The sequence below is a fragment of the Myotis myotis genome, unplaced genomic scaffold, assembly GCF_014108235.1.
Source record: "Myotis myotis isolate mMyoMyo1 unplaced genomic scaffold, mMyoMyo1.p scaffold_m19_p_61, whole genome shotgun sequence".
NCBI lineage: Eukaryota > Metazoa > Chordata > Mammalia > Chiroptera > Vespertilionidae > Myotis > Myotis myotis.
In genome coordinates, this window is record NW_023416370.1 from 406,480 (window position 1) to 418,878 (window position 12,399).

Below are 12,399 nucleotides of genomic sequence, written 5' to 3' on the forward strand. Positions count from 1 at the left end.
TGGGACGGGACCAGGTGGGATGGGACCCAAGGGGAGGGGACCCAGGGGGAGGGGACCCAGGGGGAGGGGACCCAGGGGGAGGGGACCAGGTAGGATGGGACCCAGGGGGACAGGCTGGGCTCCTGGAGAGGGGAGGGCTGGTGAGTGGACTGAGCTCCAAGGAGAAAGTGCCAGTAGGTCTTGGAGAAGGACTTCTGGCCCCATGGGCAGACGGCCCAACTGGGGAGAGGACATGGGCTCTGAGACCCGAGTTTGTGAGGGAACTGGATCAGCGAAGGTGGGTTCAGAGGCTCCGCCCGCGGAGTGCGGGGTCAGACTTGGGGAGAGGAGAGGCTTGGTGGGCTCAGGGGGCTGGCGCGGTGAGGGTCGCCTCTGGTTAGGACAGAATCCTGCCGGGCTGGGCACTGGGTGTCCATCCTGCCCCCAGAGGGACTGCAATTGGGGGCTTGAGAGGGTCAGATTCCAGGAGGACATGGGCCTGCGAGGGGTAGTCTGGGCACAGGGGTGTGCAGAGGAGGAAAGGGGCTCTTTGGGGAGACCGCTGGGAGGGGTCAGGGGCTCAGCCAGAGGGAGGGGCAGGGGGCGGGCTGGGGTACGGGCAGACAGGGGGCGCTGTGGGGGCCCATCCCTGGCTAGTCTTGCACCCCCTGCTTCCGTCCGCGCCCCGCTGCCCCCACCCTGCGTGGGAGGAGGCGGAGGTGGCTGTGCCCCAGCGGCCGCCGTGAGTGGAGCTTGGGCTGCAGCCGCGCCGCCCGCCCGCTGGCGCTGCGGAGGGAGCGCAGGCTCCGGGGATCCGCGCCAGCCCCGCCAGCCCCGCGCGCTCCCCGTCCCCCCCCCCCCCCCCCTGCTCCGCGCGCTCCCCGCACCGAGGTCGGGACACTGGGACGCGGAGCGGCCAGACAGACAGCGGCCGCGGGACTGAAGAAGGACGCGCGGACCGAGCGCAGGGGTCAGGCCGCCAGCGCAGGAGCTGCCCGTGAGTGAGAACCTCGGTCCTGGCTGCGGCGCTGGGACCCGGCTTGGGTCGCGAGGCTTCGCCGGAGACCCCCAGGGTGGCCAGGGCGCGGCGCCTCTTTGGCGAAGTGCGCCTTTCGCAGTGACATTGCGCGTCTGTCCAGGGTGGGTGGCGCCCGCGAGTGCGAGTGCGCGGCTTGGGGTCCCGGACGCCGCTGGGGCCGGGGTGGGGGGCGGGGGCGTCGTGGCGCCAGTTGGGAGCCCCCGCAGCCCCTGTTCGCCCTCCGCGACGTGTCCCAGCCTGTGTCGCTGCGTGTCCACGCTGCGCGTCATGGTGTGGAGCTGTCTGCCTGGCGCATCTCCGAGCGAGCGCACAGGGTGGGCCGGGTCTGGGGCGCCAGGATGTGTCAGCGTCTCCGCTGCAGGTGCCCAGGCAGCTCCGCTGGCTGCCAGCTCGGCAGAGGCCGTCACTGTGGGTCCACCGCCCTGGGGGCCGGGCCTGGGTGCTGGCCTCTGTGTATTGCGACGCCAGTCAGCTGGGCCTTGTGGGGGGGTTGCTGGCCTGTCAGTGGGTGAGTGTTTGTGCGCAGATGGCAAAGCGATGAAAAGCCCCCAATGTCCGTGCCAAGGCTGCTTGAAGGGCTTTGGTGTGACGGGGGAGGCAGGTGGCCGGCGGGCGGGCAGCTGGCCGCCTCCCCCGGGACGTCCATGTCCTTTGGGGCTGCAGGGGAGACGCTGTGGGCAGCCAGGGTGCACCCAGTTCCAATTCCTCTTCCCTCCCTCCAGGCCCAGGGCCCCAGCAGTGCCCAGCCCCGCTGGGAGCCCTGGCCAGCACCACGGACGGCGCCCAGGAAGCCCGCGTGCCCCTGGACGGGGCCTTCTGGATCCCCAGGCCCCCGGCAGGGTCCCCCAAGGGCTGCTTCGCCTGTGTGTCCAAGCCCCCCGCCCTGCAGGCGCCCGCAGCCCCGGCCCCTGAGCCCTCGGCCTCTCCCCCCATGGCGCCCACGCTGTTCCCCATGGAGCCCAAGAGCGGCCAGGCCGACAGCGTGCGGGGGGCCGGCGCGCCCCAGGTCTGCAAGCACCTGGCGGAGAAGAAGACCATGACCAACCCCACGACGGTCATCGAGATCTACCCCGACACCAGCGAGGTGAACGACTACTACCTGTGGTCCATCTTCAACTTCGTCTACCTCAATTTCTGCTGCCTGGGCTTCATCGCCCTGGCCTACTCCCTCAAAGTGAGCGGGGGGGAGGGGGGCGCGGGGAGGGGCCGGCAGGGGGGGCGGGGAGAGCCCTGGCTGCACCACTCTGCCCCCCCTCAGAGAAGCCGTGGGTGCAGCAGGTGCAGCCAAGAGGGCTGAGGACTAGGACGGGGAGGCCAGCGAGGAGGGTGTGGGGAGCTCTGGGCCCCCGCCCCCCCATGCTGAGCTGGGAAGCTCCCGGGGGTCTTGATTGGGCTCTGGGTCCACAGGGCCAGGGTCTCTGTGCTGCCAGCTTAGGGGGCGGACTCAGGGCCCAGGGCCTGTCCTCTGGGTGGGGGTGGGGGCATTAGCCCTGGACAGCTGCCCTGGACGGATGGGTATGTGGAGGGGCCTTGGAGTCCTTCTCCCCTGACAGGAGGAGGAGATGTCAGGGTGGCTGGAGACCTTGCCAAGCCCCTCGCTGGGGAATCTGACACAGGGCAGACACGCGGAGGGCGGCCACACAGACTGGTCACCAGTCACGGCCCTCCCCCTCCCCCTTCTACACATGGTTCTAGACCAGGGGTGGGCAAACTTTTTGACTCGAGGGCCACAATGGGTTCTTAAACTGGACTCAGAAGAAGGAGCTGTGGCCGTGTTTCCCGACGTTGCCATGTTAACACTGCTGCTGGTGAAGGAGCAGAGGGGAGAGCAAGAGAACCCTCCGCTCTTTCGGGTCCGCGGGCCGTAGTTTGCCCACGGCTGTTCTAGACAGTCTGTCCAGTGTCCGGGAGCCAGGGGGAGAGCCGTGAGCACGTCCTGTCCCATCCATCTGAGCCCACAGCCTGCCCAGGGCCATGGCCCCCAGAGCCCCTCGCTGCTCTGAGAGGAGCTGGCCAGGAGCAGACAGGCCCCCCCACGGGCAAGGTGGAGACAGATCCCAGGAGGGAACTGTGACCGCTCACGCCTGGGGTGGAGAGAGCGGTACGTGTGTGTATAAGGACAGAGAGCCCAGGGCCGCTGCAGCCCTGCCCCAGGAGGCGGCCCCCATCTCCCCGTGGCTCAGGAAGGGCTTGCCCTGTGTCTCGCCGGATCACCCACTTTCCAGATATGATGCCCAAGATTGGTTCATTCCATTGGTAGCAGCTGACCAGCAAGGCAGGGACAGAGGGGGTGGGGAGGGGCCCATGGGGGCTGCAGGGAGAGGAGGGGCTGGGCCAGAGAGGCTGGGGGAGTGGAAGGACGTGGACTGTTCTGTCGCTGTGCCTCTGTCAGCCCACCCGCCCTGGCACCGCACATCTGACCACCTGGCTTTCCCTCCTCCTGACTCACCCTCAGCATCAGCATCGCTGACCGCCATTCATCCCTCAAATTCTGGCCTGTGTACCTGGTCCTGGGCTCCACCACATGGAACCATGTTGTGTGAGTGAATGTGCGTGAGCGTGCATGTGTGCACAAAGTGCGTGCATGCATGCAGGTGTGTGTGTGTGCATGCGTGTGTGAGTGGAATTGCATGTGTATGAGCATGTGTGCATGAGTGGTGTAGGTGTGAGTGTGCCTTGTATACTTATACATGCATGACCATGTGAGTGCATACGTGTGCAGCTACTTGGAAGTGTGCATGTGTGTGCCTGAATGTGGGCATGCATATAGGTGTGTGCTCGTCTGTGTGTGCATGCGTATGTGCACTGAGTGCATGAGGTGTGAGTGTGCATGTGTGTGTGTGTGTGTGTGCACTGCAGAGGCAGCAAAGGGAAGGGTCCCTGGGAGCTGGGGGTGGAGACCCCCAGGCCAGCCCCTGCTCGGCCTCCTCTGGTGCCCACAGCCTGTGGCATGGGCCAGCAGCAGGGGCTCCTGTTCGGAAGCTTCCTTCCTTCCTGGGCCTGGCTGTGGGCGGCCGGCTGGCATGGGGCAGGCCCATCTGCCGCGGCTGTAGGTAGGTCAGGACTTGCGTGGTGCGGGCTTTGCGGGGTGGGGGGCAGGTCGGAGCTGGTGCTTCTGAGGGGCAGGAGGAGCTCGACGCCTCCACCCGGGGCTGCTCCCCTGCGTTCTTCCTTTTCTTCCTTGTGGGCAGCGAGGGGGAGGCTCAGGGCTCCCCTGGGAGGGCACACGAGGTGAGCTGCCTCCGCACGGGCAGGCAGGACAGAGCTGGCGGCTCGGGCTCTCACTCTGGCGAGTGCATCCATCTGTCCACCAGCTGCACCTCCCCGCCTGCTGCACCCACAGCATGTGCCCCCGGTCATGGCCCCTCCAAGGGCACCCGCAGGCTTGGGGTCCGGAGGCCTTGGCTGCGTTCCCAGCTGGGTCCCTCAGAGCAGCGAGCTCTTGAGACGCCCCCTTGCTTCCCCGAGCCCATCCCTTGACCGTTCACAACCAATAGAAACATCACAAGGCTCACGTCAGTCCACGTGGGCCGGGCAGAGGCTGGCGTCCTGTGGGTGTCCCTGCCTCACACTTCTGTTTACCCACCTTCACGCCACCCGTCCGGCCCTCCCCCGTCGCCGGGCAGCTCAGCTCACTGCAGGCTGGTTCTGCCATGAGGGTGCAGCCTGATTTTGCTCAGCCCAGTGTCCGGGGGAGGCAGACAGGCATCAGTTCTCTGTCCATGCCGTCTGCACAAGCTGCCCATCATGACCACTGCCCCCCTCAGTACCCCCTGGCTTGGCATTGAAAGCCCCCTGAGATTCATGCTCACCCTCCCCTGGCCTCGCCAAGCGCCCCAGCCCAGCCGTCCTGTGACACCTCGGTTTGCAACATGCTGCTCCCCCAGCCCGAGGGCTTAGGTAAGACCGGGTCTCTCTTCTGCAAATACTCCACTGACTCCCTCTGGCCGAGCCCCTCCCCTGCAGACACCCCATCCCAGCCATGGCTGTCCACCCACCAGATCCGTCCCTTCTTGCTGCCATCAGTGCCCCACCCAAGGGTCCAGGGGTGCTGGGTTGGGGGTGCATGGACAGGACAGGATGAAATGAGCAGCCCCGTGTTTCAGAGAAAGAAGATGAGGGTGAGGTTGGGGTTGGTGCGGGATGCTTCTAGCCTTGAAGGACAGATGAGGGGACATGCTGGGGTCCTGCCCCAGCAGGTCCAGGGGTTCCCAAAGGTGTAGACGGAGTCGGCGAAGAAGGAATGACACGGAGACAGCGTTCAGTTGATCAGCAGCCTAGCCAGGATCTCTAGCCAGGATCTCCAGCCAAGTTCTGGTCTGGATCTCCAGAAGGGTTCTGCTTCAGATCTCCAGCCAGGTTCTGTGTCCATGTTCTCTTGCTAGGTTCTCCAGCCAGGTTCTGTCCAGGTTCTCCAGCCAGGTCCAGTTACCAGGTTCTAGTCAGGTTCTCTTGCCCATTTCTGTAGTCAGGTTCAGTCCAGGATCTTTTGCCATGCTCTCTCCAGCGAAGTTCCTCTGTCTCTAGAGAACGTTCTGTGTAGGTTCTGTGCCTAGGCTCTGTCTCTCTAGTTCTGTGTTCTAAGTTCTGTGTTCTAAGTTCTGTGTCGCTGTCTTATTACATCTGTATTTATACCAGTTGATTCAATCCTATCAATCTCTATTACAAAGGTTAGGGCGTTTCTTATCTCCATTCCAGGGAGTAAAGATTATGTAGCTTAAGCATGATTGTTCATAGTTAAAGTGATTAATTACCCCCCTGGCACTTAGTTAAGAGGTTTTATTCCCTCCCTAACTTCAGGGGAAAATCCCTACCTGGGGAAACAACCTTTTTCAGAGAGGAGACCTTGATTAAAACACATAGTGCCAAGAAGGTGAGAAAACATTTTAAGAACAGTATGCCATATATGCCAGGTCCCTTGAAACAGCAAGGATGGACCGGCTCCCGGCAGGGACAGGTGTTCCCGAAGGAGAAAACAGAAAGACACGAGGGTGAGGCAGTCAGGGAACAGCCAGGCCTTTGTGCTCTGTGGGGAGCAGAGGAAGATGGTCCAGGTAAGGCAGGCAGGCAGGAGGCGCCCAGTGAAGGATGGGGACCACCGGTGAGGGTTTGCCGTTCATCACCTGTGAAACGCAGAAGGGAGCGGTGTGAGCAGAGCTGTCAGTGAGGAGGAAGGCAGTGGGAGAAGCCCAGAGGCAGAGAGGAGGTAGGGTCCTGGGGCAGGGGTCCAGGTGACAGGGTATGCGGCTGGACCCAGCACAGGGATGGTGACAGGAGAGGAGCCAATGTAACCAGGACATGACAGCAGCTCAGTGGGCCCAGGAGGCTGTGCGACTTCTCAATGACAGGAAAGCCAGAAAGGACAGATGGGGAGAGGATGCTGTGTCAGCTTTTGTATGTACATATTTGCTCATTCCCTCCTTCAGAACACCAGCACCATCCATACACACCCACCCTCCATCATCTGTCACCCACCATCCATCTATTCATTTATTCATCCACCCATCATCCATCCATCCACCCACCCATCCATTATCCATCTATCCATTCATCTATCCATCCATCATCCATCCAGCCACCCTCCATCAGCCATTTGTCATTCATCCACCTATCTATTCATTCATCCACCCATCCATCCATTCATTTATTCATCCACCCATCATCCACCCCCCATCATTCATTCATCCATTCATCCATCCACCCACCCATCCATTATCCATCCATCCATCCATCCATCCATCCATCCATGTTTTTACATGTTCATTAAGCGTCTCCTTCCTTTCCCACCCCATCCCATCCCCTCCTTATACATCAGTTCACTTAACTATTCATCTAACCTCACTTTCACGGTAACTTGTTCCCCTTTACTTACCAGCCCCATCCCATCCCCCATCCACACGTCAGTACATCTGTTCATCCTTCGAGCCGTCTACATCCCTTCTCTCCGCTGCCATTCTAGCTGCACCTCACTTTCCAGTGCCCGTTCATCGCGCTCACCTTTCCATGCATCTTCACTCATCTGCACCCTTTGACCCCACCCATCCATCCCCTATCATTTTTGTCTGTTTTCCCTCCCTTCTCATCCACCCATGTATCCAACTGGTCATGTACCCATTCATCTCGTTTGTGTATTCTCTTGCCTTTTTCTTTTCCTCCTCTCCTTTCACTCCACATGCTGAATTCATCAATTTACCAATCCATCCATCCTCCATCCGTTCGTCTATCTATCCACCCATCCTTCTGTCCATCCATCCTTTCATCTATTCATCTGTGCTCACTGCAGCCATTGATGCCATTTGTCCATCACCTACCTGCCCACACACTCACCCATTTTTCGTTATGAAACTTTATACCGATCTCTCAATCCATCCACCCACTTTCCTCCCACCCTCCCTCCGGACCCTTTGTTTATTCAGTTCATCCCAGAGCACCGTCCGTGGCACCCCCGCCGTGCATCCATGCCCAGCCCACCACCCACACACCCCTCCATCTCCCCAGCCTCACAGTCTTGTTATGCCTGCATCTCTCCTTCCTCCTTCTTCCCATGTCTCTGGCCAGGGACCCATCCATCTGACTGCCCTCTCTACTCTTCCTCTCCCTGCTCTCCCTCCTCTGTCCACCTCCCCCACTTTCTGAATAGACCACACAGCCATGCACCCCGCTGTTCGGGCGCCTCTAGTTTACAGCAGGGGTTGAACCCTGGGCCTTCCATCTCTCCGCGCGAATCCTGCTCCTGGTGAAAAGGGGGACGTACCCCCTCAAAGTGTTGTTGAGAGGATTCACTGAGCTAAGACCAGGTCATGCCATTAACCCAGCTCCATGCCCGTCGCCATTTCTCTTATTATCGCTTTCTCTGTTATTTCGCCCACCACCCTCCTCCTCCATTCTTACCGCCATCTCCTCTACCCCTTCTCCTGCCGGTGTGATGTGCCCATCCCTTCATTCATCAGGACGCGTATCTGTCACCTTCAGCCACACGTCCATCCCTCTCCCAGCTTCGTGTCTCTCTAGCCACCTCCCTTCCACTTCCTCTTCCCTCGCTTCCTCCTTCCCTTGCTCACTGTAACTACGTATCGGTTTATTAATCCACATATTGATGAAAATACATTTATCTGCCCTCTCTTCCTCACAGTTTTTCTTCCTTTATCCCATTTGCCCAACTTTCTATTTCATGCATCATGCACCCTGTTTTCTCCCCACACACGTAATACTCTTGTGTGTGTGTGTGTGAGTGTGTGTGTGTGTGTGGTGAGAGCACTTCAGATCTCCTCCCTCGGCCACTTTCAAGTACAGAACAGTATTACTAACCAGGTGTTTTATAGAAACATTTTCAGACTAAAAAAGTACAAAGCATTCCCGTGTGCTTTCCCAGACGCCTGGCCGAGGGGGACCCTGCACCGTATCCCCTTTCCTCGCCTCCCTCTCGAGAGGCCCTGTTAATGTAGTGCCCACGGCAAGGAGCGTCCAGCGGGACCACAGGCCAGCGGCAGGAAGGGGGGCGGAGTGGGCCCCCGCTGCCCTGGCCCCTGCTCTCCGCCCGCCCAGCCGCCCAGGCGCACCCTGGCTCACCTCTCCTCTGGCCGCAGGTCCGGGACAAGAAGCTGCTCAACGACCTGAACGGTGCGGTGGAGGACGCCAAGACCGCCCGGCTGTTCAACATCACCAGCTCCGCCCTGGCCGCCTCCTGCATCATCCTGGTCTTCATCTTCCTGCGGTACCCGCTCACCGACTACTGAGGCCGCGGCCTGCGCATGAGGGAGCGGGAAGGGCTCACTTTCAGGACGGAGGATGCCCTGGTGGCGGCAGAGCGGGCCGTCCGCCCTGGGCCCCGGAGCTGTGAGCGGGCAGCCCGGCTGGCAGAGGTTCCCACAGCCGGGGGCAGCGAGCTCGTGCAGGCCCCTCGCCTCCTGGCCCTCCACCTGCTTCCCACCCCTGATCCTCCTGGGCTGCCGCACCCTGGCTTCCAGCGGCTGCACCCCCACCTGGGTCTCTCCGACCTGACACCCAACAAGAAGGGCTCTGAGGGAGCTTCCCCGTGTGGGGGCTGCTGGCATCTGGGGACTCCCTCCACCCTCCTGACCCAGTCTCCAAGCTGTGACCCCACGACCCTGCTCAGAGCTCCCGTGTCTGTGAATTTTCAATAAAACTCCTGCCCAGCGCCAGCCGGCTCAGCCTCTGTCCCTGCCTCGCGGGTGGGTGGGGTGCGAGCTGAGGCTTGGGGGGTGGCATTCAGAGGCTGCATAGTGGGCCAGTCCCAGGGGCGCATCCCTGCGGACTCTGCCAGGGAAGTTTGCTCCCTAACCCTGGAGGTCTGTCTGCTCTGCAAGACAGGGGAGCAGCGCGGCCGGTGTTGCTCAGTGGTGGGGCGTTGACCTACAAACCAGGAGGTCGAGGTTCGATTCCCGGTGTGGGGCTGGCACCTGGCCGAGCCCGTCCACCTGGGGGCCTGTTTGCTCACCTGTGAAGGAGGGAAAAGGCCTTTGCGTTCTGAGCTGCTGTGAAGGTCAGCCGAGGGGAAGTGAGGTAACAGTTGAAGGTCGCTGGTCCAGGGTCAGGTCTGCTCCCCCTGCTCCCCAGGCTGAGCTGCTCCATGGCGATGAGCTCGGCCCTCTGCCCGGGGTGTGGGGGGGTGGGGGGCGGGGGGCCCCAGGGAGGCACGGGATTTAGCCCAGGAGTAGCCAGGGAGCAGACGAGGGACCCAGGTGCCCCTGAGCCCTGGCAGTGAGGGGCCGTGGCCACGTGGAAACCCGAGGGGGTTCATGCAGCCGGGTGTGGAGAGGGAAGGCCTCATGCCCCCTAAGGCGGGGCCCACCCATGGCCCAGGGACCTGCAGGGAGACTCTGCTGCAGCTTTGGGGGTGGCGGGCGCTGTCTGGAGGGTCAGGACCAGCCTGGAGGTTCGAGGGGAGCAGGCACCAGGGACACAGGTTGTGGGTCGTGAGGATTTAGGGCGTTTGCTCATCTTCCTTCCCCTTAGAGGCCAGCAGCTGGCAGCTGCCCCAACAGGTGTCCGGAGGGAATGCCCTCAGACGAAGGGCTCGGGCGGCTCCCGAGACGTGCCCAGCAGCTGGGGCTTTCAGGCTCACGCAGACGCGCACGTTCGCCTCCCAGCCAGCGAGTCCGCCTGAGCTCATACATATCCGTCCCTCCTGGCAGCGGGCACACGCCAGACCCCGGCACCAGCCTCCACGCGGGGTGCAGGAGGGCCATCACCCCCCACCCAAGGGGGAGCTGCACCCCTGCAGGCCCTCCCTCCCCGCTCCCCATCCTCACTTGATTTTGCTCAGGGCCGGGCCCTGTCAGCCAGTCAGTAACTTCTCGTGAATGAGTGACAGGTCACCTTGCTGTCGCCCGTCCGCGCCTCCGGCCCCGTGGTGACGGGAGGGGACAACGCTGAACTGGTCCAGTGGGTAAACACCCTAAAGCTACCGGAGCCGGTGACAGATGGGAGCGACGAGACGAGGACCTCGCTGGACAGGGCTGGAGGGACCCTTACGCTCTGCCCCCGCCACGAGGGCTACTGGCTGCAGCCCCCCAACAGCGGCAAGCCCCCCCTCAGGATCGTCCTCCCGTCCAGTTGCCCACGCTGTCCACGGTCACCTGGTGAACAGGCTCGACCCAGGGAACAGACACGCAGAGTCCCTGATTGTCCTGCACAATCTCTATTGTTTTGCTTTTTGTGTTTAGCCACCTTGCCCGCGTGTGTGTGCAGAAAGGCAGGGGTAAGGCCCATCGCTGTGGCTCAGTGGATAGAGTGCTGGCCCTCGGACTGAAGGGTCCCGGGTTCAATTCTGGTCAAGGGCACATGCCTGGGTTTCCAGCTCAATCCCCAGTAGGGGCCGTGCAGGAGGCAGCTGATCGATGTTTCTCTCTCATTGATGTTTCTAACTCTCTATCCCTCCCCCTTCCTCCCTGTAAAACTGATTTTTTAAAAAGACAGGGGTAAGTTTAGTCTCTTCCTCTGGTTTTTGAAAAGCCGTCCTTGGTTGCGTTGCGAGGCCATCGCTGTCACCTCTCCAGCATCCCTGCCCCTGCAGGGCTGTTTCTAGCTCCCGGGTGGGTCTGTCTGTCCCTGAGCCAGTACCACGTGGTCTGGATTACAGTGGCTTTTCACGAGGTCCCAGGATCCACTCGACTCTCACACTAACCTTCAAGAATTTCTCGATTATCCTACTTTTTTTTTTTAATCCTCACCGGAGGATATTTTTCCATTGATTTTTAGAGAGAGTGGAAGAGAAGGGGAGAGACAGAGAGAAACATCCATGTGAGAGAAACACGTCGATGAGTTGCCTCCTAGACGCACTCTGACCAGGGCCTGGCCGGGGAGGAGCCTGCACTGACTGCAATCGAACCCGAGACCAGTCCACAGGCCAACGCTCTATCCACTGAGCCAAACTGGCTGGGGCCGGCCGGCTGAGCCATTTCAGATGACTTTGCTATGGGTATTGGAGTCAGAAGTTATTAGTTTAAGGCACCTCCCTATTATTCACAGTATGCTGATATCGACAGTTTTTACGATAAGCCGTAGTTATGCAAACCTTTGCCTTCTGTGACATCGTGGGCTGAGAGGGCAGCGCTGACTGAAGTGATGGGGGCAGGCTGCACAGACCTGGGACTCTGGCTGGAATCAGCGACCGGCAGCAAGTCCCCCACCCCCTTGGAGAACTCAGCTCCGGAAATGCCACATCAATCAGGTGACGTCAGCAGGAGCCTCTCCCCGGGGCTTCACCCCTGACCCTCCAGGGGCTGGGCAAGGAAGAAGGAGGCCTGGGATGTGGGGGACACGGGACTCCTGGGGCCAGAGAGACCCGCCCCCTCGCCCCTCCCATCTCTCAAGTTGGAGTTGCTGGCCTTTCGTGTGGGCTGTTGCTTGTTTCGCATCTGGGGCCTCCTGGCAGCCCTGGCAGCAATGGGCACAGCAACGGGCACAGCAATGGGCACAGCAACGGGCACAGCAAGGCCCAGGTCGGCCCGTCTCTGCGTGGTCCCCGGCCGCGTGCGGACCTGCTTGGGTCAGTGTGGAGCTTCTTCCCCAGAACTGGCCAGCGGAGGCCGTGGTGTTCTAGGGGCACCGGATGGGCCTGGCACCGCCGGGTGTGGGCCACGCGTGTCAGGGGCCTGTCCCACGGCCATGGGTCAGGGCGCTCGTCCGACTCTGCAGAGAGAGCCGCAGAGCCAACAGGGTGTGAGCGGAGAGAAGGGGGCTTATTTTGAGGAACTGACTCGGCCATCCGATGGGGAGGCTGGCCGGGGCGGGAAAGAGTTGCAGTTTGCATCTGGAGGCCGACTGCGGGGACTCCCTCGCCCCCAGGGAGCTCAGCCTTCAGCTGGTGGGCGAGGCCCCCCCCCACACCCAGACGACCACCTGCGTCTCTCAGAGTC

At 61.5% G+C, this 12,399-nt stretch overlaps 1 protein-coding gene across 1 annotated transcript; it reads left to right on the plus strand.

Annotated features, from left to right (window-relative positions):
* The first annotated feature begins 202 nt into the window (after positions 1-202).
* On the plus strand, positions 203-9,180 carry IFITM10 (interferon induced transmembrane protein 10). The gene is made up of 4 exons (XM_036315816.1): positions 203-277; positions 637-976; positions 1,741-2,192; positions 8,605-9,180. Exons 1-4 carry the CDS (start codon positions 203-205, stop codon positions 8,752-8,754), a joined length of 1,017 nt encoding a protein of 338 aa, XP_036171709.1. The 3' UTR covers positions 8,755-9,180.
* Positions 9,181-12,399: the final 3,219 nt, after the last annotated feature.

Coding starts and splice junctions, on each gene's coding strand:
- IFITM10 (XM_036315816.1), top strand. CDS start 203: ATGGGCAGACGGCCCAACTGGGGAGAGGACATGGGCTCTGAGACCCGA. Junction 278..636: donor AGGGAACTGGATCAGCGAAG/GTGGGTTCAGAG, acceptor ATCCCTGGCTAG/TCTTGCACCCCCTGCTTCCG. Junction 977..1,740: donor CGCCAGCGCAGGAGCTGCCC/GTGAGTGAGAAC, acceptor CCCTCCCTCCAG/GCCCAGGGCCCCAGCAGTGC.